Source organism: Myotis daubentonii, chromosome 8 (assembly GCF_963259705.1).
Source record: "Myotis daubentonii chromosome 8, mMyoDau2.1, whole genome shotgun sequence".
In the NCBI taxonomy this organism is placed as follows: domain Eukaryota; kingdom Metazoa; phylum Chordata; class Mammalia; order Chiroptera; family Vespertilionidae; genus Myotis; species Myotis daubentonii.
This window is the reverse complement of record NC_081847.1, coordinates 23,252,104-23,279,287: the sequence shown is the minus strand read 5'-3', so window position 1 is coordinate 23,279,287 and position 27,184 is coordinate 23,252,104. Positions and strand designations below refer to the sequence as shown.

At 41.2% G+C, this 27,184-nt stretch overlaps 1 protein-coding gene across 1 annotated transcript in view; it reads left to right on the top strand.

The window, feature by feature from the left end:
• Positions 1 to 27,184, top strand: part of SPTLC3 (serine palmitoyltransferase long chain base subunit 3) — a 127,887-nt gene that overhangs the window by 59,567 nt on the left and 41,136 nt on the right. Inside the window, exons 5-8 of the mRNA XM_059705525.1 lie at positions 4,261 to 4,385; positions 6,339 to 6,432; positions 16,742 to 16,847; positions 26,076 to 26,295. Of these exons, the coding sequence (XP_059561508.1) occupies positions 4,261 to 4,385; positions 6,339 to 6,432; positions 16,742 to 16,847; positions 26,076 to 26,295 (545 nt within the window). The remainder of the gene's footprint in view (positions 1 to 4,260; positions 4,386 to 6,338; positions 6,433 to 16,741; positions 16,848 to 26,075; positions 26,296 to 27,184) is intronic.

Here is a 27,184-nt window from a genome sequence, read left to right as displayed (position 1 = left end):
ATTGTAGAAAGCTTTATTTCTGTGATGTTAAACCCCTGAGGTCCCCTGGTCCCATTTCCCTTTGTCCCACCATAGAAGAAGTGCAGCTGTAGCTTCAAGAGAGCTAGAATCAAAGCCGGTGTCCAGAGATTCTGTTCCACATTGGAGCAGTGTCCAGTCCAGCATCAGGCTAGCTTAGTTTGTGTTCCCAGTTGCAGTTCATCAGTCCATTGCTGTGGGACCCACATGCCACATGGCTATGTGGCTATGGAGAGAACATGGACAGGAGCAAAGCCAAAGGAGCCAGAGAGCAAGAGCCAAGACAGCAAGCTCCTTTGTTTAGTGGATTATGTATTTCCAAATTGTCATGGGCTTGCAGTGGCCCTGTCTATTCTGGCCAATGGTTTCTGCTTCAAGGTTTGACTGACAGGCACCCTCCCTGTGTCACCCCAACTTGACTGCATGTATCCATCTCCTCTTTGTTGGACCCCTTCCCCCAGTGATCTTCAGGGAAGGGGCAGGTGATTACCTGCAGAGTGCAAAATTGCAGCTTCCTGGTGAAGCTGCCCAAATAGCTATGCTTATAAGGTCTGGCTTCATCCTTTGCTCCTTTCCTAATTACCTCCTTTCCTAGCTAATAATAATGCTATCAGCTGTATTTTCTTGGGATTAAAAAATGGTCATCTTTATATACAGATGAAACGTTGAATGTAATTTCTCGAAGTACTCAGGTACTCAACTACCTACTATAATTTGTCATAACTCAGACACCTCAATTCAGTAAAGGTGTATGGACTGAATATTTGCGGAAAGCAAAGTAGTTAAGTTTCTAGTGACTCCTTTGTTTTCCCAAGGTATTCCTACACTTCTCTACACTTCTATTTATTGAATATGAAGAACAGGAGGAGGAAATCAGCAGTCAATTAATGCAAATATGTCACACTCTTTATTATTTATTAACAAACTACCCCACCCCAGACCAACGCAGGCTAACTTTAAAAGGCATGACTTCTTGAATAAGAATATGGCCAACCATTCTGGGAATCTTTCAAATCTGTTTATGAAATTTGAGCTATGAACACTAAACAAAGAAATTCTATGATAATTGGGTTTGAGATTGGGGACTCTTGTTTCAACACATGAAGGTAAGCCTGTAGATGCACAACCATTCATAACTCATAACTCAGGTGTGAGGCATCTGGTTATAGAAATTCATGTATTTAAATATTACTTTACTAACCATGTCACCACTGGCTTGCATCTGGAGGCCTTATATAGACACTGCATTTCCTCTCATCTCCATCTTGGCAATTTCTCAAGATGTCCTTAGATACACCCATTTCTCATTAGTTGGCTATTTGGTTGGCTGTTCGGTTGCTTACAACACATCCTTCATTATTCTAAGAAGTTTTATTGAGGCAACTGTAATAGATAAACCCTTGAGATGTCATATTTAGGAAGGTGGAGGTCACAGAGATTCATGATGAACTCCTACTCACACAGTTCTGGGTGTCTGGACCAGGACACTGCTGTCCCCTCACCCTCTAGGTAGGAAAGTCTCTTGAGAAAAGTTACAGCATTAGCAAGGCTTGGTTAGCCACCTCTTTGCTAGAGGCCTTTTGCAGATATGGGTATTTTCAAGCTGGTCCTCACTGCCCAGCCACCTTATTGCCCTAGCATCTCATGGTTCTTGACCTTCTTCCCTGCACCATCACCTCTAGGCTCAGTTCTATCTTCATTCTCCATCAAAAGACAGCATGAAATTCTACCAGTACTATGTGTCGGTACTGCACTAGGCACCGTGGCTGCCAAGAGGAACATTTCGAACACGGTATATGTATCCTGAGGGCTCTTTCTGTAATAAAAAAAAGATGGTCCTGTGGACATCCTCAGTTCAACTTAAAGGCTATGAGCATTATGCGGTGAAGCTTATGCAATCTTAGAAGAGAACATGACCAGTTCACCTGGGGAAGCTGAGAATGGAATCCCAGAAAGGAGGTCATGCTGGGTGGATCTCAAAGAGTGAGTGGGAGCTGCAAGAAAATAGATGTGGAGAAAAGAGCACTCCCCATGTCAGGAAAACCTACAACAGTGCCTCTCTCCACCTCTCTGGAAACGGCAAGTCCACTCAGCTGTTTTGTGAAAATGCCGGAGCCAGAACTCAAGTCTTCCTGTGTCCAGGCCAATGGTCTTTCACTCCTTATTCCGGGGGCCATTCCTGTTGGGATTCAGTCTCTGTTAGGTAAAAATCTGACAGATGATTACGTGACTGCATTTTTATCTTTAAATTTTTGTTTCTCTTTTTATTTAATATATCTTAGATAATGAAAAGGTTTTAAATTACAATTTAAAGTTTTAACATTTTCCTTCAAATCTTAAGCAAAATTGACTTTGCTGAAATACATGTTTTACTATGGTTTCTGACAATTGAAAAACAGATGAATTCTGGTTTGAAAAGAAAGACCACCAGTTATCTGTTAGATGATAGTGTGATTTCTCATAAAAGATAAAGATTGGACATCAAATGTTAGCTTCTGTATTAAATGCAAAGTAAAACTTTGAACCATTCAGTGCTTTCTACAGTTTAATGCATCACCATTTTAGCACAACAAGCAAGATAATTTACCAATTTAAATTAAAGTCTGATATCACATTATGTTTACTAAAGTATGTTAATCATTAGGATAAAAGAAGCATGTTTATAACAGTTCTGAATAAGCTAACAATATAGCTCTAACTTAAATTTGAGTTAAATCTGGCTTCTACATCTCAAGGATGCAAATTACAGCATCTCTCCACTTGTCCATTTTTCCGTTCTGTTAAGTGTATCATCTAGAGCAGTACTGCCCAATAAAAATATAATGCAAGACACCTATAATTTAAATTTTGTAGTAAAAAAATTAAAACATTAAAAAGGTTTTAAAAACCAGGTAAACTCAACTTTATATTTTCCACCCAATATATCCAACATATTATGACTTAAACATGTAGTCAATATAAAAATATTAATAATCCATTTTACATTATTTTTATTGTTGAACTAAGCCCTAAAAATTGTGTGTATTTTACCCTTATAGCACATCTCAATTCAGACCATACATTTTCATCGAGTAAAGTGAAATAAGTAGAATGTAACCCTATCAAAATATGAAATTGTGTTGAGTGGTAAATATTTTATAGTGCTTAGGTCTAAAACTTTAAATTAAGTTAAATAAAATTTTACTCTATTGCACTAACCATTTGTAGCTAGAGGCTACCATATGAGACGGTGCAGATCTAGAAGCCAGAGTGGTGACAAAAAGGAAAACATGGGAGCATTGGGTTTGCTCTCAGTAAGGCATGAGGGGATTATCCATAGAAAGGGGTCAGAGAGCACACATATAAAAGATACTAAAGTGGTAAAAATGTGAACTTTGGAGTAAGACTAGATTACCTCTGTTGCTTTTTTTCTGTGACCTCTTTACACTTTAGCTTTCTTATCTGTAAAGTAATAATACCTAGATTACTGGGCTATTTAGATGAAATGAGATAACCTAAATAGTGGGCTTCAAAATGTAGCACATTCCAAAGGTTCAATAAATTATAACTAGATTTATTAGTATTTATGAAAGTCATGGAATCTGTTTACATGTGAGTGTAGGGAACTTCTGAGGGGTTAATGTTTAATCAATTATTTGTGAGATGTAGGGTGTGGAGAGAAAGAAATTGTGGAATTTTTTGTAGTTTTTATTGCATCATAAGGTATTTATATAGAAAGTGCACCAATAACAAGTATTCAGCTCAATGAATTTTTACAAAGCAAACATACCATATAACTAGCACCCAGATCTAGAAATAAAACATTTAAAGAATCTCAAAGTTCTCATGCTCCCAGTAAAAGAAACCACCACCCTGACTTTCAACATTATAGGTTAGTTTTATCTGTTTGCAAATGTTATATAAATGTATTCATACAACCTGTATTAGTATATAAGTATCTGGTTTATTTCACTCAATCACTAATTTGTGAGATTTTTTTTAAGTTGTTGTGTGGGACAGTAATTTGTTCTTTCTCATTGCTGTGTTGAATTCCACTATATAAATACTCCCACAATGCATCTATCCATTCTGTAGTAGATGGACATTTGGGTTGTTTCTGTATGGGGACTATATAGTAAATATATTGCTATGTATCACCAAAACATATAAATTTTGGTGATGGTTATGTACTGGAATTTGAGTTTTAATTCTTGGACTTTTTGTGAAAGAGAAGACTTACTCATCTTATTATTTCATGTACAGGAACCTTGAATAAGCATAAAGAGTTGGAGGACCTTGTGGCTCAGTTCCTGAATGTAGAAGCAGCCATGGTCTTTGGGATGGGATTTGCAACTAACTCAATGAATATTCCTGCACTAGTTGGAAAGGTGAGAATTTGTTAACATAATTGTCTTCTGCTGTATTTTTCCTAAGAATTATAACTGAGAAGACCCTTTGTTAGAGGTATAGCTCAGAAGTTCCTTTTCTGAGGAAAAGCCTAATGGATATCCAGCTTTTTAAATAAATGTACCAGCTTAGTCCATCAAACCTCTTCATCATTATATTCTGGTTATAGAATTGCAGCCCCAACTGTGAGTCAAGTTTCATCTTTCATGCAAAATCAATTGGTTTCTTAGCAAAATCAATTAAATTTGTTGGCTCACAACTCATCATCTATAATGTAGCAAACACTTATTAGCCAACATTTTGCTTGTACCATTCATTCATTTACTCATTCACTCAATAAATACCTGACTGAGAATCTACTATGTCCTGTTGTGAGGCAAGATACAGGACATACAAAGATGAACAAGACGTGTGCCTTGTAACTTTATGTATTTTACATTCTAATGGAGAAAAAAACACACCAAATAAGGTAGGATGACTAACACAGAGAAGGCATGTATATTCATGGGGAAGGACAAAAAGTTGCCCTCAAACTCTTCTTGAGAAAGCTCATTTAAAGTGGGTGACATGAGAATTTTTTTACTTATCTGTTAAGATAGATAAGTTATTTCCTTAAGACAAGGAAGAGGAAACAGCATGGGTAACGGTCTAGGCTGGGAAGAACTAGAGTACAGATAGAGTAGTGGATGAAGAAGGGACCAGAGATGATGGCAGATGCCAAATTGCAAAGTCTGGCAGTGTAAATCATGTGCAAATTTTGACATTCTTCCTGAGAAAAATGGGGAGTGGGTTGGTTCCTTTTAAGTAAAATCAAGTGCCATAACCAGATTTATGTTTTTTAAGAAATCTGACTCATGACAACTAAATGTAATGTATAGTCTTTGATTGGATTATGTTTTCAAAAAATAGAAGGAAAAACAATATCTATAAACGGCATAAAATAATATTAGGACGGTTGGGGAAACATTATTTTGAGCTGTATATTACATGATAATATATAGATGTTTAATTTCTTGGGTGTAATGATTACATAGTGATTTTGTAGGAGAATGTTCTTGTTCTTAATAAAAACATGCTGAAGAACTTCAGGGTGAGGTATCATGAGGTTTACAAGTAACTCTCAAATGTTCACCAAAAAATAATAAATGCACACCCATGTCTGGAGTATAGAGTATAGGAATGTAGCTGGTGCTTGCCTCAAAAACTCAAAACATGTTACGTATGAAGTTTCCAAAATATAAGGAAGAACTCACAGATCCTGGGTGGCCATGGAAGACAAATGGCCACTGTAGTTTGTCTCTGCATTTTGGGACTGGTTGAGCAGTTTCAAAATTTAAAGTGTTTTCCTTCAAAAGGAAAAATAATTTTGTAAGTTGTAATGTATAAGCAGAAAATTAGATTGGGATTTTCCACGTGCCTCAGACTGCATTGCCAGTCATACTTGCCAAATGCAGTGTTTTTAACTCTCAAGCAATGGTGCTCTTATTGCATGAATGTCAGTACTGTGAAGAATGAGAACGAAAAGACCCTGCCTTTCAGTAAGAACACATCAAAACTGTCTCAAATAATCCAGCATGGGATTGAAGGATCCCAGCAAGTCCCCAACCCACTCAAAAGTACATCAGTTTTCCTGTCAAACATCAATTCTTTATACAATAGCTGTTGCTGAGCCAAGATCTTAAATGACCTTTTATGCTGAAAATTAAATGTATGTGACTAAAGATGTAATCCCTTAAAACAACCCCAACTCCATCAGCTAATTGCTGAATAGTATTTTATTCATATAGACACCAGATTAACCATTTGGGTTTTTAAAACTGAAGTGGGTGCAAGGTTCTATGTTTCAAGTCTCGAAGTATCTTACTGTTCCCCCATGTTGTTTTTCCTTAACTTTATTTATTGACCTGTGTCATATGTGCTTTTTTCCTAAACAGGGGTGCCTCATTTTAAGTGATGAGTTAAACCACGCATCTCTTGTGCTTGGGGCCCGACTCTCAGGTGCAACCATAAGGATCTTCAAACATAACAGTGAGTAGCAGCATATTTATCCAACATGCATCACTTGTTTCTAGAAGAATGTAAAAATGATTGATGGGGCTTTGTCCTTGCTCTTCAAACCAGGAGCTTAGCCTAACGAAACACAATTGTGTTTATATTCACTACTGGCTTGTTAACCTCTGCTGACCCAGAACAAATGGTTGAAGTGCACTAAACACTCGGATTGTTAAGTGCAACCCAAACACATTAGTGTCATTGTTATTAGTGGTCTTGCAATATGGCCTCTGAAGACATGACAGATCTGTTAGAACTACCATTTAATTATCAGGAGTGTTATAACTCTTCCTTTACTATTACTCCGGCTTGGGAAATTTGAAGACTTGTTTAAGTTGTATGTTATAATCAGGTAAAAAGTCATCTTCCTTAGCAATATGCTTCTTTTCACTATCCTCGCTCACTGCAGACTCAGACACCTTCCCCCGCCAGAGAGAGAGAGAGAGAGAGAGAGAGAGAGAGAGAGAGAGAGAGAGAGAGAGAGTTTATTCAACTTGATTGAAATGCTCTTTCAGGCTCTGAGTTGTGTGGTTGGATGAGAAGGAGGCAGAGGCTATTTATTCTTACAGACTGATGGGCAGCCAGGGAAATATTAGGAAATACTTAAAAGGAGGTAGTGGGGGACACCTGTGTTCTATTGTCCAGCTGTGCCCCTGACTTGTTTCATCACCTTAAGTAAATCCTTTAATCATTCATGTACTCAGTTTTCTCATCTGGAAAAAAATAAGGGTGTTGAACTATCTGGTGAGCAAGGTTCAGTTTCTGATTCTAATTCATTATTATGATCAGAATTTTCCTTTCTTTCATTGGGTGCACATGTACACACACACACACACACACACACACACACACTTGTTTCCTCTCTCTTCCTTTTCACCACCTTCTTCTCCTGCTTTCCCCTCCTCCCTACTGTTTTCTTTTTTTCTTCCTTGACACTACCTTCCATGCTCCAAGGAACTAACAAAGACTAAAATGATGAGAAAAAAAGTGATAGAGAACTGAGGGGGAATTGTTCCAGTTGTTATGTTCATCTCACAGAAATATCAAACCAAAGAAAAATTGCCACATGGGAAGAAAAGCAAAAGAATGGGAAAGTTCTAAAGTGAATCTCTTTTATAACCTGCAGTTTTTCTAATGAAAAATCTCCTGCTTTCACTGAGTAGGACGAGGTCCGGCTATGCCTTTCCTGAACCACCTTCAGCAGCTGTGTGATTAGGAGTACTCTGGGGTCGAGTTCAGAACCAGACTTGAGGTCCCTCCAACCTAGCTCAATTATGACAGCCAAATCCATGTTCATTCAAAATATCATGTCTACATTTCTTTATTTTGCATCAAACAATCAGTCTTGGCTAGTCTCTGATAAGCCAAGTTACATTCCCGCAGTTCTGTTTCATTTACCATTGATTGTCAATCCAGACTCAAATTACTTTGAAAGTGTCGAAAATTCATGTTTTGAGTAGACATATTTAAGGAGTTCAAGAAATAAATTTATTAAGAGACCACAGAGTCCTAGCCAGTTTTGCTCAGTGGATAGAGTGTTGAAGGGTTGCAGGTCAAGAGTACTTACCTCAGTTGTAGACTCGATTCCTGGCCCTGTTAGGGCACATGCTGGAGGCAACCAATTGATGTGTCTTTGACATCAATGTTTCTCTCTCTCTCTTTGTGTCTCTCCCCTCCCTTCTGCTCTCTCTAAAAATCAATGGAAAAATATCCTCGGGTGAGGATTAACAAAAGAGAGAGAGACAGAGAGTCAGAGAGACCACAGAAAATGTCTTTGGTATTAGCACAATTATACCCTTTTGATTCTTTGGCATGACGGGTGATTGGTGATCAGAGGTTTTATCTACTTGGGGAAAGATAAACAGCTGGCAGTTATTTGACTATAGTTCCATCCATATATGGTTAAATATACGGTACTAGTATAATCCCCTTCTGCATTGTCTCAGGATCGGTTTGTGTGCTTAAAAGAATACAGTAGAAGAAATTATATGTCACTCTTAAGATTATGTTGTAAAGGCTTTATAGGCTTCTGCATCTCCTTTCTTGGGTCACTTATGAGGACATTCAGGCAGCCAAGAACCATGGAAGGAGGACATATTGACTGATCTCCTGCCAACATCTTCACTGCAGCCTCACATATTTTATGGACCAGAATACCCAGCTAAGGTTCCCAAATTCCTCATCTGCAAAATCTACCAGATAATAACTGTTTGTGGTTTTAAGCCTCTAAATTCTGGGATGATTTGTTACATAACAATAGATAACTTATATATCTTCTCTGGCTACCATTGCTGGGGCAGAAGCTAAACATCCAAGCATGACTTTCTACTTCCTCCTTCTTTGAATCTAGAATGAATAGCTCATTCTAAAATGAATGGCTCAGCAGAACCTGAGTTCTTCAACCCAACTTTATTCACATTGTCACTGGCAAAGAAGCCAAAATAGGACAAGTTGGAAGACAAGCAATTCTTGGACTACATGGGGACAAGAAACTCGAGAGCCTGCAACACATAGATCAGGGAGGAAAATAAGATTTGTCTACTGCTTCTTGAGACACAGTTTTCCATGCCAAATGTCAGGTTTTGACCAGCAAATCCTCCTCTTTTGGGGGGTTGGGCAGAGGTGGCTTGAAATGCTTCTTTTCCTATTGGTTAATCCTAAAATATGGGGTAATCATCACCCACATTCCAGTTCCACAAAGAGCCATCAAAAATTTTGCCTTTATTCTTGGATATATGAAGTGGATGCCAACAATGTGAACATGTCAGTGAAGATTATTTCCATATTTTTGTTCAAACACAAATATGAAATACAAATGATTTAGCAGAAACCATATACTGGGAACATTTTTAATCAGAGCCCTGCGAAACAACTTTATTTTAAATATTCAAATAAAATGATGCAGTTGAGCCACAGATGAGTCCATTCATCCCAGCTACTCAGAAATTGCTCTCGTGTTGGTTCATTTCTCCCAGGAGCTGACCCTGAGACAAGGGTTTGGGTGCCAGTCACTTATTCAGGAAGTGATCCCAGGAAGCACCAGCAGGTGAGCAGAGAATGGAGACAGAGAAGGAAAGGCAGCCAATCCCGGGCATGTTGTCAAGCAAGTTACCCCAATAGACAAGTGGAGCTCAGTCCTACTAGGAAACTATGGGAGGCTGTGTAGACATACTTCAGTGTTATTCCATCTCAGGCGGGAAGGGAGCTGGAACATTTATCCACCAATTCACGCTTGTGGTTGGTTAAGAGCTGTCCCTACTCAGCCCGAGTTTGTTCCCACAGCCAGAAAAAAAAATTCTTGGCCTATCTTTGCAATAAGGAGCTGGGCTGAGGGATATAGGCAGGGCATGTACAGCATATGCAAATGCTCTTACTCACTAGCTACTCTAGCTACTGCCAGGCCATATGTGGGACCCAGAGGTCTGTGAGCCTTTGTGTAAAAATCAGTCTATGGTTTATCCTGTTAGTAGCCTGGATTTCAACTCAGATTGCTGACGTTGGCTTCTGAAGTCCTCTGGCTCAGTGCTAAGAATATCTCCCTGAGTTTTCTATTGTGGGCAGCTTCAGTGAAATAGCCAATCCTTAGTTTGCGTTTGTGACTCATTGGGTGGCACAAAACAGGCTTTCCAGCCATTGCACATCCTAAGCTATGGCATCAGCTCCAACCAGGCACCAAGTTTGATCTCCACTAGGATTTTAGTGTATTTGAGAAAATGGGGCACTTGTTTGCCTTTGGTAAACACACCCTTGGGCTGAGTATATTAACACCCTGAGCATGCCAGGGCCTCAAACCGTTGTGTAAGGTTTAACCCTCTAGAAAGATTTACATCTTCTGTTAGAGATTTGGATATATCAAGACCGAGTGATTTTCCCCCTGAATCGGCTCACTTTACTGGTAATTACATATAATCTGGATTCCAGAGCAAGGTTTCTCAGACTTTCCTGTACAGAGGAGTCACTCAGGGTCTTGTTAAAATGTAGACTCTGTAGATCTTGGGTGGGGCCTGAGTTTCTGAATTTCTGACAAGTTTCCAGGTGACGCCAATGCTGTTGGTGTGGGACCACACAGGAAACAGTGAGGCTGTAGGCCATCTCTGTCCTCAAGTGAGCCACAAAGGGCTTTTTTAGCTAGCCTTGGAGAAGAGAAGCAGTATTTTCAGTTAGGGGAGTTGCCATGAGGTCAATGGGCTGGGCAGGCCAAGAATTTGGAATGGTTTGCAGGGGGAAAGTGGAGAAGAAGAAGCAAGACTCTACCTAGAGGCATCTGATGGCCAAGAGGAGGAAGAACAAAGAATGCAGTGTTACTGGGAAAACTCTGAGTCCTACCTCATCTACACAAGGAAGGCTCATGAGGGCTATTTAAATAGAAAGTCAGACCTATAGAAATCACTTTGACTACTTTATAAGCCAGGGGTGGGCAAACTTTTTGACTCGAGGGCCACAATGGGTTCTTAAACTGGACCGGAGGGCTGGAACAAAAGCATGGATGGAGTGTGGGTTCTTAAACTGGACCGGAGGGCCGGAACGAAAGCATGGATGGAGTGTTTGTGTGAACTAATATAAATTCAAAGTAAACATCATTACATAAAAGGGTACGGTCTTTTTTTTTTTTTTAGTTTTATTCATTTCAAACGGGCCGGATCCAGCCCGCAGGCCGTAGTTTGCCCATGGCTATATAAGCCATGACCTTGAGTCAGGGCAGTTGAGTCCAAAGGATATAGCCAAGCATTCATTCCAATTGTCCTTGCTGGCACCTTGACCTGAGTCTCAGGATCCCAGCACTAACCTCTGAGCTTTCATGTTATTTCCTGAGTTACATCTCACCTTCCTGTATTGACCCCATTCACTTAGAGATCACATCTCAGTGCTTTGTCTAATTCTACAGGCCCCTTCCTGAGAATCAAAGCCTCATTTATATGCGGCATTGGGCCTGAGTGCATGGGACACACTGTACACATGCTTTCTGCTCTGCCTATTCTTCATCCCATTTACCCATCAGAGTTGCATATATGAACCCCCCTCCCCAAGGTACACAGACCCTGCCCTAGTACCTATCTCACTCTCCAACCCAGTCCAGGTCCTTGCTCCCAGCTGCCTTTTGCACTCTTCCAAGAAAATCATTTGCCCTACCAAAAGCCATGCAACACCTGCCCACATATTTACAGAGCCATCATCAGGGAAACCAGAACTACATAGTATTTGCCCAAACTGCATGCAAAATTTAAAGCACCAAATGTTCAATGCATCAGAAATGTCCTCATTGATCTTGTGAAAAAAGAGACTCTATAAATGTGACTTTGAGGAAAACATTTGCTTTGCTTGCCAAAGCTGGCCATTATTAGAATGTTTTCCACCAAAGGCTAAATAAGGGGCAGTCTTAAAAATGATTTCTTTATCATTGTTCACAGTTCTTTAAGTACCTATTGCTTAATATTTCACATTGGGGTTCAATATTGAAGGATGAAAATGGATAGCTCTGAAGAAACAAAAGGAATAGGAGAAAAGATGGGGACCAAGGAATTTTTAAAAACAACAGGTAGCATTTTGTCACCATCCAACCATAATTTTACTGAAGCAATAGCTGTTGAGTGCTTCAGACATGACTGTATTTTTGGCGCTCGGCCCATGGAATAGAGAACCAGAGGGTTTATCTAACTGCAGCTAGGGGTAGGGTTTGTGGAGCTTTAAATGATGAAAGATGGGCCACCAACCATACAGGGCAGCGTATGAAAAGTGGAGACTGACATTTATCCCAACCAGGACCTGGAGTCCTGGATCTATGGAGGAAAAAGGGGCATTGAGGGATGGGCAGTGCAGGAAGTGCTTATGTTTCAACAAAAGCTCAGTTGCATAAGAGAAGAGGAAGGAGGAAGCCTTGGCAGAAGAAACAGTGCCGTCCCTGTACAGCAAAGAAAGAACAAAGCCAAATATCCAGTTCTTATCTTCTGGACGACACTCTTCCAGCTACACCCAGTCTTTCTGCTCAGAAGACTGTGGCTGGCTTCCTTGTTTCCTTGCGCCCTCTTTTCACAGGATCTTATCTGCAGCTTTCCCGGATCCCAGAGGCTTGGAATTTGGCACAGGTCCAAGAATAAGCTCTCAGTGTAATTGCCACCCAAGCCTGGTTCTAGGTTTTGACACAGACTTGGAGTACCCAGGGTATTTGGTAATTTAGTAGTCCAGTAGCCATGCCTGGCTATGCACCGGATACCAGACTATGGTCTCATGCACTCATTTTTGATAGCTATATGTTCATCACCCATACGGCTGGCTTGCTCCTCTCAGCCCTTCACAAACCAAGGGAAACAGTCTTTGTGAGCCAGACTTAGTGGCCAGTAATGTCTAAGGCATTGTTGATACTCAAGCTTGTGGTGATTACAAACCCACAGTGTGCGATTATAACTTTATAACCATGTTGCACAATAGCACCGTGTATGTGCACCTTGATGACATCAAATTTGTTCTTTTAATTTCCATATCTCAGAGTTTTCTTTATACCCTGACAAGAAAGTGGTGGTTTCTTTGAGTTTGGGATTTGTTTTTGTTTTGGGGAGTTGTAGTTGTTGGTTTTATAAATCTTCTGGCATTAGTTTGCTCATCTGGAAAAACAGGTACCTAAATATTCTTCCCTGCTTCTCAGAGTTGCCATGAGGATTAACATAATGCAAGCATAAGTGCTCTAATAAACATCAGTGTTTAAAAGTCCCTTACAGATGTTAGTATGTGGTTTGCTAAAACAGTAGAACCTCATAAGGCCTGCAGAACATAAGCCTCAATCTCCAGAACCCTCTGAGTCTCTGAGTCACAGGCTGGAGCATGATAGAGCAAGACCTTAAGAATTAGAGAAGCCACCCAGATGCTAACTTGGGTCCAGCAGCCCATGCTAAGTGAAGTCATCCCTTTCCCTGTCTTGTTTCTGTGATTCAAAGAGGCCAGTATGTTTGTCCCCTGCAGGGGGAAAATGGCTGATTGCTTTTCCCTCTGCTCAAGGATCCCAGGGTGTGGACACCAGGGGTTCTGTGAAGTTGCACCAACAGACTCTCCCCATGGCACTTTCCATTCACACCGAGCACAGGAGGCCCCTGCCAAGGGCTGGGACTCATCTGCCTTCCATCTGCAAAATGCATAAGTCACATCCCAGCCACACAAAGGCTTGTTTTCAGGTCCCTCCTGTCCTTAAAAAATAGGAGAGAAAGTTCTCTTCTCTTTAGTGGAATCCATTTTCAATTTAATCCTGAACTAAGTTATGTCTTTTTGATTGCATAAACAATACAAAAATCTATTTATGTCCAGATTTTGAAAATCTTAGATTATCCATTTTTATTTTTTTAAAATATGTTTTTATTGATTTCAGAGAAGGGAGAGGGAGAGAGAGAAACATCAATGATGAGAGAGAATCATTGATTGGCTGCCTCCTGCATGCCCCCTACTGGGGATCAAGCCACCACTCGGTCATGTGCCCTGACCAGGAATCGAACCTTGACCTGCTGGTTCATGGGTGGAGGCTCAACCATTGAGCCACACCATGTGGTCTGAATATTCATTTTTAAATGACTGCTAAATTTGTTCTCTTGGGTATGTTTTTATTACTTTGGCATTGGAACCACACTCATCATGCATTTCTGTACAAAACATAAATTTCAAGTCCCAGAAGAAAAAAACACTAAGCTAGAGTACTCGTATTCATCATCTCTTCATTCCATCCAGAGACTAACAGGCTTGTGGTAGATTAAAGAAAAGGGGACTGGTTCTCCCAATCACCTGGGTTCCTTCAACATCCGTCTTAACAGCAAAGCAAAAGGGAAAACAAGATGTCAGTATAGGTGAAGGTTTATTATCCCTGAAATTCTCAAAATGAGAAAGCTTTTGGTTTCTTTGGCTGCCATCTAGTGGTGAATGACATAGTGCCAATAAAACACTACATCTGTGAAGATGAACTCTTCAAAGCAAAAGCAAAAACACAGTTAATTAAATAAATATTATTGCAGACATGAGGCTTTTCTAATAATTCATAGTTAGTTCTAAAATGTCATTCACTTTCCTGTTTTCTGGTTTATATTCTATTCCATGAAGAGACAGAGGATTCCATTACCATTCATGGATTTAGCATTAATACTGTGCACCAAGACCAGCGCTATTAGAATGAATATAATAATCTCCCTGCCTTCCATGGAGAGACATAAAATCAAATAATGGGTAACATGATGAGTGCTTTTGAAAAAGAATAAATGAGTAGTCAGGGACACCAAGAAAGAAGAAAATCTGTATTATGGGCCAGAAGAAATTGAGTTGAGGCTAAGTGGTGTGAGTGGGAGTTCTCCAGACAGACAAGAGGGGAGAGCATAAAGAGGAGGTAGAGGCTGTGTTTTGGGGAACGCTGAGAGACCGTGTCAGGGAGCTAGGCAGGGAATGGGTCAGGAAGGGCCTTTGGGGCTGCATTAGGTAGCTCCAGGAGTCCCCCCTAGCCATGGTTTCACTTCCACAGCTTCAGTTACCCTCAGTCCACCATGATCTGAAATATGAAATGGAAAACTCCAAAAATGAACAATTCATAAGTTTTAAGCCGTATGCCATTCTGAATGTGGTTCGATCAAATGTACTTGATCAATTAAAAAATACCTTACATAACTCGAGTCCCCCCACATACACACACACATACACACACACAATTTTATTTCAGAGAAATACCTTGTGGCCTCATTGGGGGTGGCCCGGTTGCCATGTGGAAAAGTAAATGCACCAGCGGATGCATTCACCCAGCTGTGGGGGAAACCCAAGAGCAGAGATCCAACCACAGACTGGGGACTAAGAGACAAAGTTGAGGGTTCTCCTTTGAGATCAAGAATCTCAGCTAACCAGAGCCTGGCCCAGTGATAAGCCTGTGATACCTGTCTCTTGAGAGCTTGTGTGCAGTGGCTAAAACCAATGTTGACTGTGCTGTTTTAAATTTATCTTTGCCAGGTTTCTCTTTGTGAGCATTTTCACTGGAATCTCTAATGCCTAGTGACCATTTTATAACACTCAAGTCAGCAGTTCCGTAGCATCCCCATCTTTTCCAATTAAAATTGGATTCTAGGTCTAAAGTACTTCAGTCTCAGATCCTCAAAAAGGGAAAACTTAGTGAGGGCAAAGAAATATAATGAGTGTAAAAATACATGCACATAAACCTCGCCTTTTTTTCTCTCTAGGCTTCGCAGGTTAAACACATACACACACACACACACACACACACACACACACAGAGAGAGAGAGAGAGAGAGAGAGAGAGAGAGAGAGAGAGAGAGAGAGAGAGCGAGCTGTGTTGGTAGGCAAATCTTTCCCAAGGGTCTGTCAGCCAAAGCCCAGTCATCTCCATCTGATTGCAGACAAATGAAAAGTCACTGCTAATTATACTTGACATCCAAAGTTAACAAGAACAATCTAGCAGACATTCCTCCTTCCTCCTTCTACGTCACTGTGGAGAGTGAGAAGGGATAGTGGCTCTCACAGAAAACGTAGTGGTTACAAATGTGGGTCAGGTACGGACTTCCTTGGGTTCAAATCCTGGCTCTGCTCTTTATGACCATAGACCTCAGGCAATTTAGCAGACCTCTCCATGCCTCAGTTTTCTTCACCACAAATGCAGATACCTCCTCCTTAGGCTCATTGAGAGGAGTAAATGAGTTATTACCAAGAATGTGCTTCGAAGGAATGCAGGTAAGGCTCACTAATTGTAAGCTATTATTAATGCATCCAGAAATCTCCAAATGTTTTGCAAAGAAAGGCTAGTTGTCCCACTGCCTTCAAGTGTTGACAACTCTGAAGTTGGAGGCTCCCAAAGCATAGGAAGTGAGCCAGCTGCCAGCACGGCCGCCACCCCAGGCAAACCCAGCCAAACTCTAACATGCTTGTGTCTTCAGCACTAGGGTTAGCTCATTATACCTCTCACAGCTCCTTTCAACCTGGCAAGAAAGCTTACATGTAAGAGATTCATTTAATGTAGAATTTCCTTCTCTGTTAGGGCAGGAAAGGAGAGTCTTTTAAGAGCCTTTGACGCCATGTGCCTCCAGCAGAGGTTTATTCTGCCTGCTATGCAAACTTGACTAGACTTTGTCAGACTCTAATTGTACTAAAAAGAGGACCCCTCTACCCTACCCCCTGCCCCCAGGTGTTCTCTGATTCCAACTTTGTTCTCTGAAAATTCAGGTCTCAGCCTGAGCCTAAAAAATCTGCCACCTCCCCAACAATGATAATGAGGGAGGTAAAAAATTCCTCTCATGACTCAATTTTTTTGTATTATTTAAAGACATGCAAAGCCTAGAGAAGCTCCTGAGAGACGCTGTAATCTATGGCCAGCCTCGAACCCGCAGAGCTTGGAAAAAGATTCTCATCATGGTGGAGGGCGTCTACAGGTATGTAAATAACCGGAGACATTTCAACACTAAGAAGCCCGCAGCAAGCTGACAAATGGGGAAAGGCTGACCTCAGCTAGCAAGAGGGAAAAATGAGTGAGATATGGATATGATGGAGGGGTCCGAGCTAAGCTGTGAATGTGAGCTGCCAAGCCTTGTGTCACCTGTCTCTTTAACGGCTATACGTATGGCAGAGCACCTTGGCGGCTGGCAAGCTTGAGAAGGCTTCTTCAAAATACCCTCACAGGGCATTGCTGACTTGCATTGATTCTTTCTTCTACCTGTGGCTGCCCACAGTTTCAAATGCCTTTGGGGGCTGGAATGCTCTTTGCCTTTACAACTCTAGCAGATGTTGCCCATGGGCACCTGGGTGGCCTTAACCTGGACAGTGCAGCCAACTTCCAGTTGTTTGCTGATCTTGGCCAGTAGTTGGTATCAGAATACAAAAGGCCTGCTCATTTCCCTCAACCTGAACTGCAGTTCTCCATAGAGAGTTCAGGGGTGGGAAGAGAGAATGGTCTTGGCTCTTGCCTGAGTTTTCTGCCCCCTTTTGAGCCAAGCAGACAAAACACCCCATTAAAGCCTTTCGGAGCTGCACTTCTATACTGCAGCTTGTGACTGAGTTTGCCTCATTCCCTGACTAGATTGATTATCGTTACTGAAATGGAAATTTCCTCCAAGCTCTCCTTCTATTAGATACCCTAGTCCAAGAATCAAGGAAACATTATCTCAGAGTTGCTCACTCCTAAATCAGTCCTCAAACAATCTTATATTAGAGGAATGGAGGAAGATGTTTCCTATGAGATAATTATAGGAAAGTGAAAAATACGAAAAGGAAGAGAATGAGGGCTTCACTTCCCAACAAGGAGGAATGTGACCGCAGTGGAGACTTGGGAACAGAAGCAGCGTTTTGTTTTTTTTTAATTGGTCCCAGAGTGCATGCTGTTCCTCTTACATAAATAAATGACAAGCAGCAGATGAAATGTGTCTTCATCCATTTTTTGGGGAAAAAAGAAGTGCTTTCTCCCAAAATAAAATTATCATCATCCTAGTATCATTTTTTCCCTCTAGTATTTACTGCCCCAATGGCTGGTGTTCTGGGTGTCCCCAGTGCTACTGTGGGGTTAAAGTTGGCATTTCAAGTTTCTAGTAGGCCACTCTCTGCATCCCCTACCGGGACTCCTCAGGCGTGTCCTGTTTATGAAACCCCTGGGATCACCCTAGCCCAGCGTTCTCAACCAGGGTGATTTCTTACCCACAACTCACCCCACCCCAGGCACATTTGCCAATTTTCAGCTGTCACAAATGCAGATCACACTGGCATCTAGTGGGCAAAAGGCCGGGGATGCTGCCGAACAGCTTACAATGCACAGAACAATCTCCTACAACAAAGGGTTATCCCGCTTCAATGTCAACAGGACTGAGGTTGGGACACCCTGCTGTAGAATAATTGAACTACTCACTGGCTCTGAACTTGCACTTTTAGGAAATAACCTCACATTGCCTTGGGTTGTCATGACCGCAAGCACAGACCTTTCTTCCTTTTGTGCCAGCTGCCAGCCTGCAGGGGAGCCCTTATCTAAACACCTGTCACAGGGCCTGGAATAGCGGGAGGACCTATCAGCTGAGGAAGAGCAGACTGGGCATCTCCGTTAACCAGAGCAAACAAAATCCAACTGAAAATAAATAGACCGTGACTCCAGTAAAGGGAAGTTGCATTTTAAGCACTTTGATCGTGGCTGAAATTAAGTGGGCCACCAGCGTTTTTACTCTCAGATACTCCCATCAGTGACAAGAGAAATCACTCCAGCAGCAGGCCCTCTGCATGGCTGCCCTGGCTCTGGGTCCTACTGTGACCTCAGGAGGACAGGAGAGCCGGGTGTGGATTCCTGGCTCTAAGCCAGCCCAGCACTAAACCACAACTTCAGCTTCTCTAGTAATGATGACCGTTCTGTGATCCATTGCTGCATAACAGACCGCACCAAAATGCAATGGCTTGCACAGCAATGAGCTGTTGTTTCCCATGCTCCCTTCTGCTCTGCCTGCTGTTGGTTAGGGGTCATTCATTGTGCTGGGTGGTCAGCTGGGTCTGGGATATCCAAACGACCTCACTCCCACATTTGGGCTCTTGGTATTGGCTGTTGACTGAGGTGCCTGGTTCTCTGCCCTTCCCTGGGGGTGCTTTTTCTATCTGTTGGCTCGTCTCACTTAGCGGGAGCTTCCTCACAGCATGGCGGCTGGATTCCAGGAGAAGGAAAGCAGAAGCTGCCCGTCTTTTGAGGGCAAAGCTTGGAGCTGGCACAGTATCACTTCTGCCACACTCAATTGGTCCAAGCACATTGCAAGGCCAGCCCAGATTCAAAAGGAGGGAAAATAGAATGGCTTCTTGCTGGCAAGGCTGGCTCATGTGTCCAGGGATGGGAAGATGTGTAGGTAGCCATCGTTGGTGGGAATCTACCCCAAGGGCTCCATGAACCTGGCATGTGTCCACAGTGCAGAGTCCACCTCCCATGGACTTGCCATCACAAAGAGGTTCCTTTAATGTCACCAGCACAGAAATATCATCTTTAAATAAGACTGTGAACTAAAAGGCTTCATTCATAGATAAGAAGTAGAGCACCTCTTAAACAGTGCTCGGTGCCTCCTGGGGCCTCAGTTTTCTCAACTGTAAAAGAAGGCTAGCCTAGAGTAGAGTTCTAGAACATATAGGTGTTCTCATTTGATGCGGTCACCAGAAAATGAAATGATTTCCCACAGATTTTCCAAAGGGCTAAGGTTAGAAATGTGTAATCAATAGTTTACAAATGCACTGCCACTTTTTAGAGATGTACTATGAACACATACCTGATTGATATCTACGGGAAGCCTCCTTTGAACTTTCACTCCCAGATTTTGTCTCTTGCTTGTGGCTTCCCATCATGGGCAAAGTCCTCCCACCACAGGGAGCTCACTGAAATCAATGTTTTCGTAACTCCAAAAGAGAGCAGTCAGCCAAATCAGAAAGTTTCAGGCAGGTAACAGGTAGAAACGGCTAGATACCAAGGCCAAAAAGTCAGTAAGCTCAACAAAAGCAGTTGTGATCATAATAACATCAATAATAATACATATTATTCTTTACATTTAGAATATAGAAGAGTCAGGATTTGCAGGGAGGCCTGGGATCTGGATTCAAATCTTATTGTTGCTGCCTACAGCTGAGTTCCCTTCATAAGGTTCTTTTTCTTCTTCTTCTTCTTTTTTATATTTTTATTGCTTTCAGAGAGGAAGGGAGAGGGAGAGAGAGATAGAAACATCAATGATGAGAGAGAACCATTGATTGTTTGCCTCCTAAACACTCCCCACTGGGAATCGAACACACAACCCAGGCATGTGCCCTTTACTGGAATCAAAACTGGGACCATTTAGTCCACAGGCCAACGCTCTATTCACTGAGCAAAACCAGCCAGGGCCATGATGTTCTTTTTTAAGTGTTAAATGAGGTCATATAAGCTAGTGCTTGCCAAAGCCCAGCCCACAGTAAGCCTGCAACCAAGGGTAGCTTCTTTCATCATTAAATTTATTTTCAGTTGAGGAAGTTGCAACTTGGAAAATAACCTTCTGTATAGAGAAGCTGTATAGAGAAGCTGTTAGAGGAGTGGTGTCAGAGGAAGGAGCCCACATTGATCATATTTCTACTCCTTGCTAAACATTTCCCATAGGCCATCTTGAGTAAGCCTCCCCAGGTCTCCTGAGGTTATGTGAGGATGAAGACATCGAGGCTCTGAGGCCAGGACAAGTTGCCCCAGGGCAGATAACTGAGATGAAACAGAGCTGGGATTCAAACCAGGTGGCCCTGCTGGGACAGAGGCCCAGTGTAAACAGGAGAGTCAGCTAATGTGTCCACATCGAATGAAGTAAACATGGAAACTACAAGGTCATCCATTTGACTTTCAGCATTTACCTATCAAGGGCTTAGGTTCTTTATCTGTAAAATAGGAAAACTGAAGCTTGAAGTCTAAAGTTCCATGACTCCATGATTTTGGGTTTAAAAGTACAATAGTAATATTTTAGCATTCTGGTTTGTATTTTCCTTTAAATATTGTTCTAAAATCACACTCTTCAAATTTTGTGTCTCTGAGAAGTCTAGTTTTTAATCACTGCAGTAGAGAAATCTCAAAATTACTAAAAAATATACAAAAGAAGGAGAGAGGGGTCTTTAAATAATCTGAGATATAAACTAGCATAGCTGTAACACAAACCTTCAAAATAAAATTAACCAAGAAATAATATCCAACCCTTCAAAAAAATACATATATAAAGAAATGCTGAAGTTTCAGAATGCCATTTTCTCGAAGCATATAAGCCATTCTCCTCCTCAAAATAATGTAGGTTTAAGGATTGAGAACTTCTGTGGTAATCTCTAACCTATGCCTCTATCATTGAAATAAATAAAGACAAAGAATAAGAAAACACTAGTTACTCTATTTTTAATTAGTCTTAGCTCTTTTGCTCTCTCTTTCCACCTTCCTTCCTTCTCGTGGGTTATACTTTGGGCCCACCAAGGAGATTTTTCCACCATGTAAGTTGGCAAACTACCAGTTTAATTCCCATCCTGCCAGTGGATAATATGGCTTATATGGGGAGGAGAAGGTGGTGAGAGGGAGATTTCCAAAAGGAGTCTTGTCACTTAGCTAATACACTATGTAATAGAAAAGATATAAAGAAATTATTCACTGGCTTGCTGGTTTAAGCATAATTCAAATTCCTGCACAGAGCTTCAAATTAACTGGTGGAATTATCTTACCTGCAGTATATTTTAGTTGATTTTCTTCTATTGAAGTCAAAAGAAAACACAACTTTCCATTCAGGAAGAAAGAATAAACACTCTTCTTGTTTTCTACTTCGTTTTGACAGCAATTCACAGGAATAGCATAGATACCTTTTATGCATGCACCAAACTCAATATCCCTCTATAGGAAATGGTTCAATTCAAATGGGGTCACAATGAGAAAATGAAAACTTAGTGCGAGTGAATATAACTCTTTATAAAGGCTGAGTTCTCCTTAGATTCAAGTGTGCCCTGCATTAACTCCAGAAATCAGCAGTATCGTAGAGTCATTAATCTTACAGGGAGAAATATAAACCAGGTGGGCAGACTCCTAACATCAGCTAGACCAGCCCCAGCGAAGGATGGCTAATTAGCTGCCCCCAGTGTCTGCAAACTGTTCAACATTAACTCTGGCTCCTGCCAAATTCAGTTCCAGAACAAAGAATGGTTATTTGTGACATGTCAAGTTTTTTAGTATATTTGTGTTACCAACTTAAAACAGTTTAAAGATGAGAAGAAAATTCTAGCATTTTGAAGGCATAGAGCCATTTATTATATATGACACCCATATGCCTCTTTCCTAGAAGATGCAACACAGAGCATTTTCAAGGGCTCCCACTTTCTCAAGGGAGGTCTCATCACAGCCATGTTCTCCTAGGCTCCTCCCAAGAACAGGAACAACCCAGTGAGCATGCATTCATATGTCACACACTTTACCAACATCATTTCTCATCATTCTTATAAAGATGGTATAAGGAGGGTCCCATCATCATGCTTATTTTACATATGAGAAAACTGAGGCACAGAACATCATATCAGTTGTCCATATCCTCACTTCGCAAGTGGTATTGCTACAACCTAAGCTTAGGCCATTAGATGGCTGTACCTCCTCCTCCTCAGTGGAAGCAACTTTAGCAAGCAATTGATCTAAGAAAATATTGGAATTACCTCACAAACTTATTTAAAAGAAGATGGCTCTGTTTGGTCTTCATTTCATTAAAATCTGAAAACAGCCATTCAGAACAAAGCACAAATGAAATAAGCTGAACTTTGTTAAAATTAAGATCTTCAGCTTTGCAAAAGACAGTGTCAAGATAATTAGAAGACAAGCCACAGACTGGAGAGATATCTGCAAAAGGTATAGCTGATGAAAGACTGTTATCTAAAATATAAACAAACTCAAAGTTCAACATTAAAGAGACAAGCAACTTGATTAAAAAATGAGCCAACAGACATCTTACAAAAGAAAATATAGAGATGCAAACACACATATGAAAAGATGCTCCACATATCTCATCATAGAATTGCAAACTAAAGCAACAATGAGATACCACTACACATCTATTTGAATAGCCAAAATCTGGAGCAATGACAACATGAAATGCAGGCAAAGATGTGTCGCAACAGGAACTCTCATGCGTTGCTGGTGGGGCTGCAAAATGTGCAGCTACTTTGGGAGACAGTCTGGTAATTTCCTCCAAAACTAAACATACTGTGATCTACAATCCAACAGTCATGCTCCTTTGCATTTACCCAAAAGAGTTGAAAATGTGTGTCTACACAAAACCCTGCACATAAATCTTTATAGCATCTTTATTCATAATTGTCAAAACTTGGAAGCAACTGAAGTGCCATTCAGTCTGTGAAGGGATAAACAAACTCTGGTACATCCACACAGTCGAATATTATTCAGTCTTAAAAAGAAATGAGCTATCAAGCCATGAAAAGCTGTGGGGGAGAAAACACGAAATGCACATTACTAAGTGAAAGAAGCTAATCCAGAAAGGCTACATAGGGTATGATTCCAACTATATGACATTCAAGAAAAGACAAAATATGGAGACAATAAAATGATTAGTGGTCCAGCTGGCCCTCTTGGCCAAGCCCCTCTTCTCTGGGACAAAAGGGGAGGGGGCAGGAGACCGGGCTGGAGCTCCAGATCCTTCAGCCTCTATCATGGAAATAAATTAAGTTTCTCAATAGAAAAAAAAAATGATTAGTGGTTACCACAGGTTGGGTTGGGGGTAGGGGTGAATAAGCAGAGCACAGTGGACTTTTAGGGCAGTGAAAATAATCTATATGATATAATGATGACACATGTCATTATATGTACATTTGTTCAAACCCATAGAATGTACGATACCAAGAGTTGACCCTAATGTAAACTATGGGCTTTGGTTGATAATGTGTCAATGTAGGCCCATCAATTAAGACAAATGTACCACTCTGGTGGGGGATGTTGGTAATGGGGGTAGTTATGCCTGTGTGTGAGTATACGCCATGGAATATATGGGAAATCTCTGTATCTCCCACTCAATTTTGCTGTGAACCTAAAATTGCTCTAAAAAAATGGAGTCCTTTAAACACACACACACTCCCTCCAAACCAACACCATTGGTCTGGGTAATCATACAACCAGCTGGGCTGTTTTGATTGAATTGACCTAACACTTAAGTTTATTTTTTAAAATGTATTAACTTTAAGAAATAAACTAATCAGGAAGAAAGGAAAAGTTCAACTCTCTGTTTGCGTCAGTTGATTAGCTCTTGAACAGAATTGACGGGTTGCTTGAATTGTTTGACAAACTCCTTTGTGTGGTGAGGGTGCGAGTCTGTGTGTTTTCATAGAACTCCTGTCAGTGCAGTCCAAACTGTGTGCGGTGGGGACACAGCTTACCAGTGTTCTGAGCGCCGATTCAAGTCAAAAGTTCTTTTACATCCCCTGAGTTCCAGAGGTGCCATGTAAATATAAGTTATAATTTTCCTTATGTATTCACTTCATATTTTCCCCATCGCTGGAGAACTTGAAGTGTTTTTGCAATGTACACTACCATGAAACGTTAAGCACGTAGGGCTTAAAACAAAACAGTTTATCTACAGCAGTGGTTCTTCGAGTGTTGTCCCCAGTGAGCAATATGGGCCTCTCCTGGGAGCTTGGTAGAAATGCATATTCTCATCCCATCCCAGACCTATTAAATTAGAAACTCTGGGGATGGGCCCAGAGATCTGTGTTTTGATAAACCATTCAGGGGATTCTCATGCTCACTGCAGATTGAGAGCCGTGGCCCTAAAGGAAAAGAAAGAGGGGACACCACCAGATGCCTCAAATGAACCCCTGACTTCCAGTGAGTACAGTCTCCGGCATCCACAGTTCTGTGTTCCGCCATTTCAATTACATGCGGTAAACCACAGTCCAAAAATATTAAATGGAAAATTCCAGAAATAAACAATTCATATGTTTTAAATTGCACACCGTTCTGAGTAGCATGATGAAATGTCTCCTTTCCACCCAGCATGTGAATTAGCCCTTTGTCCTGAGTATCCACACTTGTATATACTTTCCGACTATCAGCCACTTGGTAGTCGTCTCAGTCATCAGACCAGCCATCAGAGAGAGAGCCCACATTCACATAACTTTTATTATAGTATATTGTTATAATTGTTCCATTTTATTATTTGTTATTATTGCTACTCTCTTACTGTGCTAATTTGTTTATTTTTTTAAATATATATTTTTTATTGTATAGAGGAAGGGAGAGGAAGAGGGAGAGATAGAAACATCAATGATGAGAGAGAATCATTGATAGGCTGCCTCCTGCATGCCCCACACTGGAGATCGAGCCAGCAACCTGGGCATGTGCCCTGATTTGGAATCGAACCGTGACCTCTTGGTTCATAGGTCGATTGATGCTCAACCACTGAGCCATGCTGGCCCAGCTTAGTATGCTAGTTTATAAATTAAACGTTATCCTAGATATATGTATAGGAAAAATACATATTATATATAGGGTTCAGATTACCCTTGGTTTCAAGCATTCACTGGGGTCTTAGAATGTATCCCCAAGGATAAGTGGGGATGACTGTATAAATAAGAGATCTTAAGAACTTTCTATTGTTCTTTAATTAATACTATGTGCCCTAAATAAAGTTGTCTTGTGAGTTTTTATTCCTTCTTTCAATCTTTGGCAGTTCAAGTACTGAGTTTAGGTCAGATGGAACTGGCCAAATAGACAGTGGCAGATTGATAAGCGTGGATCACGTAGAGCAATTTAATTAAAACTAGCAAAATGCCCCAAACCCATATTGGTCAGTCCAATTAAACTAGTCGTCTTTACAAATAAATTAATCAACAATGCTGTGAGCTCCTTGTTGACTTGGGAATTAGCTATAATACCTCAAAGCACTTAAACCCACTAAATGTAAATTATTTTTTTCATATAAAATTCTGCCAGATTAGCCTTATAAGATTGAGAAGGCTGTCTCAGCCAAATAAAATATCCCTTAAGAAGAAAGGAGTGGCACATCCCTGTGGTCCCCAACTGGTATCAGGGCAGGCTGACTGAGAAATACTGAAAGGGAAACTGAGGCAGAGCTTCCCAGGCGGGTACACACTAGTGACGAGCATTTCTCCTTATGCCCTAGCATGGAAGGTTCCATTGTGAATCTGCCCCAGATCGTGGCTCTAAAGAAGAAATACAAGGCTTACCTCTACATTGATGAAGCTCACAGTATTGGGTCTGTGGGCCCGACTGGCCGGGGTGTAGTGGAATTCTTTGGAATGGACCCTCAAGATGTCGATGTGTTTATGGGCACATTCACCAAAAGCTTTGGAGCCGCGGGAGGTTACATAGCTGGAAGGAAGGTAAGAGAGGGACTCCTCATGTCTCTGTCAACCTTGAACAATCTGGGGATGCTGTCTGAGGGCTTCTCTGGGTTCCGGGAGAACTTTAGTTCCCCACACCTCGCTTGATCACGACAGGAGTTCCACAGCCAAGGAGCACCCAGAATGTCAAGGAGCTCACCCGCTGACAGTGCAGAGGAACAGGTGACGAGTAATCGGATTAGAATACAACAGCCACCCTATCTGTGTACACAGGCCAAGACAGTGCCAAGCAGAGGATGGTTAACTGCAGGGAAGAAGTGTGAGAATGAATGTCAGCTTTGCAGACAAATGATGGGGGATTACGTTTCTATATACCAAGCCTCAGAAATGATAAGGGGGTGCTATAAAACTGTAAGTAGTGTGGGTTGGGGGGTATGAAAATACAAAGCAACAGTGGGCAAAGGTCAGATATGCAGAACTCTGTGCTATAGTGGTTTTAATCAAAATAGGAGTAGCAAGATCAGAAACATCCTTTTTAGGGGTTTTCTCTGCAGGATAATTATCTCTCACAATTTTGGAGAAGTTGTGATCAAATCTTGTCATCCTTTAATATCTATATGCCTTAAAAATTCTGATCTGATGGGATTAGACTCCATTCCAGTGCCAGTGTCACCAAGGGGGTTGCCAATATAAACCAGTAAACATTTAAATGAAATTTAAAAGAGGGAAGCAGAAAAAGAAAATGAGATATTCAAACCTGTGTTTGAGGGATAAAGGAGACAGTTATCTGCTTCGTTATTCTGAGAGTTTTATACAAATCCTGACAGCTATCTCATATAGGTCTACGCCTGTCCCAAAGAGACTTCATGGCAGCGGTGTTGGCTCTGCCCAAGAGGGCACAGCAGGCCCCAAACCAGTGCGTACAAGT